Source organism: Chinchilla lanigera, unplaced genomic scaffold (assembly GCF_000276665.1).
Source record: "Chinchilla lanigera isolate Chin_1 unplaced genomic scaffold, ChiLan1.0 scaffold00001, whole genome shotgun sequence".
In the NCBI taxonomy this organism is placed as follows: domain Eukaryota; kingdom Metazoa; phylum Chordata; class Mammalia; order Rodentia; family Chinchillidae; genus Chinchilla; species Chinchilla lanigera.
In genome coordinates, this window is record NW_004955402.1 from 53,492,156 (window position 1) to 53,500,217 (window position 8,062).

General features: G+C 37.4%; 1 protein-coding gene across 9 annotated transcripts in view; it reads right to left on the bottom strand.

Moving 5' to 3' along the window:
* Cd226 (CD226 molecule) overlaps positions 1-8,062 on the bottom strand; it is a 152,036-nt gene that overhangs the window by 83,295 nt on the left and 60,679 nt on the right. For all 9 annotated transcript variants that reach the window (XM_005373050.2, XM_013511309.1, XM_013511326.1 and 6 more), the window contains one exon: positions 6,439-6,780. In XM_005373050.2, the coding sequence (XP_005373107.1) occupies positions 6,439-6,780 (342 nt within the window). The remainder of the gene's footprint in view (positions 1-6,438; positions 6,781-8,062) is intronic.

The following is an 8,062-nucleotide window of genomic DNA, read 5'->3' on the forward strand; positions in this document are numbered from 1 at the left end:
TAAGAGTCTTTTATCAGCTGGCTGTAAGGCAGAAACATCCTGGCAGAAGAGCATGACAAAAATGCTTAATTCATGGTGGCCCAGAAGCACAGCGGGCAAACAGTGCCACAAAGGAAGGAGCCAAAAACGAAGTGTAACATCCGCGGTCATGCTTATATGACCCACCCAGACACGTGCAGAGGTGTTCTTCACTAATCCCCTAAGCATTTCTTAACCGGAGCAAGTTGACATCACAATTAACTTTCAAAAATGATACTTTTCTGTACTAGATCAGAAAGAGAAAATAGCAGTAAGCATAAAAGCAAATGTATTTTCATAAAGTTTTGCGATTTGGCATATATAGATGTGTTGAACATGAATGTAAAATTACCCACACAGTCACATGCATTGAATTCTGTCATATGGCAGACTGAAGAAATATTGTTTCTTCCAACAAATGCTCACAGATATATTAATTCACATGTATGCACACACATACACATACACACGCACTAAGAGCAAAGATCATGTGCTAATGCTACTGATAAAATGTGAAAACCAAAAGACACACTAATTTCATAACAACTGTAGTGTATGTGCTTCCATTTGTGTATATTTGTACAGTTGTCTAATATTTGGCCCAGATGTGGAAATCATTTGAATGTAGTGGCCTTAAGCTTCTCTGCTGTGAAGCCACACATAAAACCCCACTCACTGCTAATATAGCCTTCTCTTCAGCAGCTACTCTTCCTTTTGCTCTTGCCCATCAACATCATAAATAGGTAGTTTTTCATTTCACTCACTATTAATACATCTGAAGCCACTTTCACTTTCCACCAATCCAATGGACAGCATTAGCATTTCGACTTCATACTTGCGAAGAGAAGAATCTCTGCTATTCTTACAGCTTAAACATTACAAGCTCCATGGCTACTCTTCAGTTCTGACAAAAGTGTGGTACAATGGGAGCAAATTTTTCCACTGAGGAAATACTTTTAAGAATCCCTGAATCATTTCAGTGTAAAAAATAACTTGAAGACTCAAACTGGAGTTCAAAGATATCTCTCAGAATGACTCACTCATGCTTGCTCTCCATGTTCTGACATTTTTAATAAAACAGTCCTCTGCCAAGCCACTATGTTGCCTCAAATATTTGTCAAAAGTGAAGTCATTATGTCTGAAATCCTTCAGATGAAGCTGGACTTCATCTGAATTGAAATATTTTAAACTAGAACTTCTGTTAAAAATTAAATGCCATTAAACTAATATGAAGAACTAATTTCTAAAAATGTTAAATATGTAATTTTCCACTTGCCTTTGGAGAACACTTCCCATGCTATGTATGTTCAATTTCTAATAAGGCTGTAAGGGACACAAGCTGTTAACAATTCCCAGGAGATTTTCAAGTGAAAATTCCATGGATGACGAGAAGTACAAGTGGTTATTTTGCAGTTGGAGCCATTATGAAGTTTTTTTGAATAAATGTGGCTATGCATGGGTTTTAAGGGGAAAGAAAATCAGTGCGTTTGTTTGAACCTGAATCCCTACTTGTCTAAATTCCAAGAGAGAGGGAAGCTTAATGAAAATATTTTAAAATTCAATCTGATGAAGGCCCATTTACTGAAGAGCAATTCCTAGGATCAACTACTTTCCAATTCTACTCACTTGCACTGTTTATGACAGTGTTCAGTTGGAACTTACTTTATATACATGACATTCAACAGTGCAACTTATCAAATCAATTTAGTGTGTGACCTTTTGCAATTTCTTTCTCTTTTATATAAACTTGTCACTGTTATTCAATTCAATGCATTATTGATCTACATAAATACAGGATGTATAAAAATGATTTTGTGTATTACAAAAAAATAAATCAGTACACGAGGTTTTCAAAACAAATTAACTGACCAGTAGCCTTTTAAAAATGTAATATCTTTTCTAAAAACTGATTTTGGAAGAGGCAACTATAAAGATGCGATGACATAATCGGCCCTGATTGAGTAATCAACTCACTTGTGATGTTGGAAATGGCATTACATCTGGATAACCACTTTTCATCCAGATTTTTAAAAACAAGACTAAATTGGGTTGAAACAGTGGTTGATCTATTTCAGTAGTGGCTATTTTAACTTGTGAGTAGTATCATTAGTAATCTGGTTGTGTGATTGAAAAACATAATTTTCATGGATGTTTTATTTTCCATATAGGTACAGATAATAAAAGGCTGGAGTTTGTCACCATTGTCATAGAAAGGAACAAACCCACCAGCCAGCCCAGTGCACTTGCCCAAATCATCCACACACCTATAATCTTCAAATCTATGCTAAATTTATAGGAATTGGAGAAGAGGTTCAGAATTAACAAATCCTAAAAATAAATGACAACAACAAAACCTTCTCTACAACCTGAAACTGTTCTAGAATCCAAATCTATTGGGAACAAAAATGAAAAAGTTTAGCAGAAACTAAAGGCCAATTTATCTCCTCTTCAGTATTCTCAGAATTCAACTCAGGAGGACAGAGGCCCAAAACAGTAATCTTCACTTAGTTATTGAGAGGCAAAACTTACAATCGACAGTACACTGTTTCCCCATCTCGCCCATTTGCCAACCCTTTACAGTACAGAGGAAATACACAGGGAAAATTTCACAGACTACAGCATTACTACTTCCTAGTGATAGTTTATGTCTACAGTTTCAACTTACAAATTCCATCCTCTAATACCGGAGACTTGCAGTTATGCAGAATTTATGTTTAAAAAATGCAAAATAAGAAAACCAAAACTTGAAAAAAGAAACAGTCCTTTCTGAAAATTATATATGTAGACAGAAGTTCACAAAAGCTTTCTTCCCAATCATTGCAATTGATCTTCTGAAAGTTCACTTTCTTTGATTAACAAGTACTAAACCTCAAAAGTTAAATGTTGATGAAACCAATCTGAAAATACTCTACACAGAATAAAAAACTGAAACTTAAAACATTACATCAGTCAAAAACATTTATTTAGCATATGCTGAAAAGATACTTTGACACCTTTCAACAGAGGTGTCATAGTCTCTAACCTCAGGTAAGTTTTGTTGAGTCAAAACCACACGAATATATAGACTAGGTCACTTGAAGGTAGCAAGTTTTGAGTTAGAAAGCCTCAGAAAATCAAAACACTTAATGATTCAAAGATAGGAAGGCATTTTGGGCTGACGTGGACAAGACATGAAAACAGTGAGATTTGACTGCCATTCTGCAAGGAAGGACCCAAATATGGTGAAAAATAGGAAATTGGTTAAGAAAAGGAAAATATAAAGCTGAACATAGTGGTGCACCCCTGTAATTCCAGCACGCTGGGAGACTAAAGTGGGAGGATTGCAAGTTCGAGCCTTGGCAATTTAATGACTTACTAAAATTCCGCCTCAAAAGAAAAACAAAACAGGAAAAAGTGGGACAATGCGAGTGGCTGTAAAAGGGATCAGTAAGCGCAGGCTGAGACTGATATCACTGTGCCTGCTGTCATTCTGCATTCCTCTCTCCTTGTCTTAGCCATTCTTGTGTCCAGTTAAGGTGGACCTGGAGCCTGTGCTCCATCACCACGTGTGGGACCAGGTGGCTTCACCAGTGCCCTCTGCTGAAGTTCAGTTTAAACAGTAATAGTCTGCAGAGCATCTAGTTAATATGAAGCAGACTTCACAATTTATTTTGGTGCCACCTAAAATACTTTTCTTATGACTAATGAAAATTTGGAGGATATTGGTAACCAGAAATAATTCTGGCCACTGTCAAAAAGCCATATTTTCTCTGGTTCCTTGCACTTGTGGTCAAGTTTTAAAATCAAAAGTTAATGTGGAGCTATACTTTAATAATGTACAAGTCCTGAGTGTAGAGGACAGGAGACCAGCATCTCTTTCCATTCTGCAAAGAAAGTCAGTGGCAAGTCATCTCGGACTTTTCTTCCTCTACCCAAAATACATTAAATCTTGGAGAGATGACGCATCTGTTGGCAAGCATAGTTATCAGAGGGACACTGTAAGAAATCTTTTGGGTGACCTCTGACTAACAGATTCTTGTGTGAAGATGAATACACATGGGCAAAAGTCAGAGCATAAGCCCATGTGTGCTTATAAATTTGAGAGGCTTAAAAATCCCTCTTTTGAATTCAATAGTGTGGCCCATAAAAGAGGTTGATGGGAACTAACAAAAGGATGCACGGCAGTTTATAAAATTTGTGTCACAATCATCTTTCCCTTGACAGCTGAAATAAATTAAATTTGTCCACATCGCTCACCTGTCTCTCTGCTTTAATCTCTACATTGATTTTTGACCAAACAGCCTTAGGGCTAAAGAATCAAACTGCACCGGAGAAAACAAAAATGATCTATCATGTTTTCTGTTTAATTTTTTAAATTCAATCTTTCTTTACTTCTAAAGGAAGCAGACTTCCTTGAAAGAAGGACTTTAGCTAAAGTATACAGTTAATGGTTGTCATCCTCCTTCAATTATAATTTTTACTACTGGGTGAAATGTCCAATTGTTATGCTTCCAATCTGTCAGTTGAATGTCAAAAGCCATTTTGCGTTTGTTCAAACTCACAGACAGTGACAATACCTACCATTACATTGTCATCTTCATTTCATTAGAAGATTTTGATGTCATTTCTATTTTATGTCCAAAGAAATAGTTCTGTGCAAGATAGTTTATCATGTTTGGATAAATGAAAGATGTGTGCATAATTAGTAAAAGTTAAATAACTACATCTCGTAAAAATCTATGGCCTTCATTTCCTCTCTGATTTAAGATGTTTATAATTACTTTTTCAGCACATAATAAACAAAACCTTATCCCACATGTGTTTGAAAATGATTATGATATTTTTCTGAATGGAACATTTTCTTGCCTGGGCCTTTAAAAAATTTTACCTTCTTTTTCCTGACTAGGTTAGAAGAAAAGCACTTCCATAATGCAGGAGTTTTGAGGGAAGAAATATTTTCTGTCTATGCCTCTCAGGAATGGAGTCACACTATATTTAAAAATGAGGAATCTGCTTATTCTCTGTGATTTAAGGTCAGCCATTGTTTGACACTAAGTAGCAAATGCAGCGTCCATCTCACCACAGCTTCTCCTCCCATGGAGAGCAGCAAAGTGGCTTGATGGCCCCACGTGGCCCCCAAAGTAGCTGTGGATGTAAACTGCTTTCCTCTAGCGACTGCAAAGACTGCTGTCCCAAAAATCTTCAACTCTTCATTTCCAGTGCAGGAAGAGATGTCAGTCTGCAGTATAAACAGAGACTAGAAAGAAGCAGCCAAAGTCGAGGAAGCCTTGCTTCTATAGAACAGCTGGGTGTGAGGATGCCAAGGAAATGAACTGGCTAAAAGCATGTAGGAGAAAAAGAGGATAGGAATGAAGGAAAAAGGGAGGCAAGCACAGAGTGAGAATAAAGTGAAATAAAAATTGTATTACTAAGAAAAAGTAAATTATGTTGTAAGACATGTTTCTCAGCAGTGAAAAGTTTAGCCAGGGCAGAGCTGAACTTCCTGGGACTGACTTCCTCTTACTAAATGGTAATACAGGCCACCACACAGACGTTACGTGAGCCTATGTCTGTTTGTACTTTCATAAGTTAAAAGAAATCCCCTTTTCTCTCCAGGTATTGATCAGCCTGGTGCTTACAAAAATTAGGGCTTCGATATAATGAAGGGGTCAAATTATAAATACAATGTGAATGCAGCTTTTCGAAGGGTTCTGCTTAATAGAGGCCACGAGGGTTAGTTTTGTCAGCCTCTAGGTGAAGCTGATTCTCTGCCCTGGTCTGAAAACCACTGCAGCTGCTGTCGGACCTGTCAAAGCAGAAACCATACCATCAAGGAGCAGCTGCATTCCAGTCAGCTCCAGACTGGCTTCCACACTAATCCACACTGTCTTGTCATTGCAAAGGATCATAGTATTAAACACCTTGTCAGCACCATTGACAATGTAAATGTAATTGGGGGTTGGGAGTTACACAGCTGAAACATACAGACTGTTAATACTATATGCTTTTACTTATTTTTTTAAAAGTCAGGAATGTGACAGATAAGAAAATAGAAAATATTCTGTACTGGGTGGAACACTACATTCTAAAATTTTATGATGACCAATATACCCAATATCAAACCATTGAAAATACTGTGGAACAATAGAGTTTTATGAAATGAATGTATTTACCACAAAAAAAAAGATCAGAGACCAATCGATAGTGGCTAGTTTTGTTGTTGTCACTGTTGTCATTATCTGACTGGGTTGGGTTGAGTTTAGTTGGGTTAAGTTAGCTATATCACCAGCGCTCTTGAATTTTTTGTTTTCTTTTGAGACAGGGTCTTGCTAAATTGCTCAACCAGAACTGGAACTTGCAATCCTCCTGTCTTAGCCTCCTAGAAAGCCAGGATTACAGGCATAAGCTACTGTGCCCAGAAAACATCCAGGGCTCACTCACCATCAGTAATGGTCAGTCTTATCAGGAAAGTTTCATTTTGTCCAGTGCTGGAGATAAAGCAGCAGCGGTAAAGCCCAGAGTCGGAGGCAGTGGCGTTGGGAATGATGATGAAGCTGCTTCTGATGCCCTGCGTACAGTTGGTCAACATTTGTTTCCTGTACTTGGAGAAACTTTTCCCTCTGGACAGATTGCAGTGCGTCAAGAGGTCTATCTGGTGTGGCTGGATCTTCTCCCACGTGATTTGTTGTGCTGACCAGTTCATGTGAAGCTTAAAGCTGAGTTTGACATTTCCAGGGCTTACGACCATGTGGCTATGTTTCCTCAGCTGTATCTCAAAACTGTCTGAAAAGAAGAATCAAATGATTAGACTTATGGGATCAAATGTCTAGACACGTACAAAGCTACCTAGAAAGTTCTATCAAAATAATTGGTGATGCTAACTAATGGAGTTTCATCAATTGTAAATAATAGCACACTTTGTAAAGGGAATTTTTGAACAGCTGGTAGACTGATAGCAAAGAGGATATGATAGCCTTTGCAGCCTTTAAGTGTTACTTGGTTAATCAGATAACAAGAAACAGAAACAGAACCTGGTGATTTTCTTGGTAATGATAATATCAAGTCTGGATTTCACAAGCGAGTTCTGCAGTAATGCTGAGATGGTGAGTCACTAAGACATGCTAAGATTTTAATGGTCATGAAAAAGATACGAAGTCATTTTCATTGAATTTATGCATAAATTCGTTTTTACCTGCACAGGATGGTCTTAGGTGTCAGTAGAGAACCACATGTGGTATGAATTTCTGGTAAGAAAGGGCCCCTCAATATTTGCCCACAATTTACTGCCATTTCTGGAGTTTCTAGCACACTCAGTATTTGTCATCAAATGTCTAAACCAGCAGCTTTTATAGCATGTCCTGGGGTCCACAAATGATCCCTGTATCCCTTTTGAAGACCTGCAAGGTCAAACCTATTTTAAAAGTAAAATTAATGTGTGATTTACTATCCTCATTCCTAACTGTTCACAAGTATAGCAAAGATACTTCAAGAGGTCCCACAGTTTCTCATACATCAGCTAAGAATTCATGTGCTTCTCCATTTGTTGAGTAGAAATGTAGATAAATCTGCATCATCTTCCATCCTTAAATGTTAAGCCTAGTTCAGACTAGCATCTCTGGTATTAGAGAAGGAGATTAGGAACCCCCACATCCCACTTGGACTTCCTCATTATCTTCCCTCCCATGAGTGCTTTATGCTTGCATAGAAGATAATGCTCATTTGTTAAAAGAATTCCTGGGCTGTACTTTGTGCTCAATATTAAATATGTACAGTAAATACAACAGATATAACCCACAGAAGCAAATGCTCTTTAGAAGTCTCAGTAATGTTGAAAAATATAAAAATATCTTGAGACTAAAGAGTTTTTGAACCTAACATTAATAATAAATTTCAGGATTTATTTCCCAAAGTTAAAGTACCCAGAGTAGTAATAGATGGATCTGTTCATCAGTGAGTGCAACTCTCCCTCGTCCCATAGCTTTGCTGGGCAGAGTTTGTGGGCAGCAGGAAAATAGGGAGCCTCTGTCTGAACTCACAATAATAATGATAATAATAATAATAATAA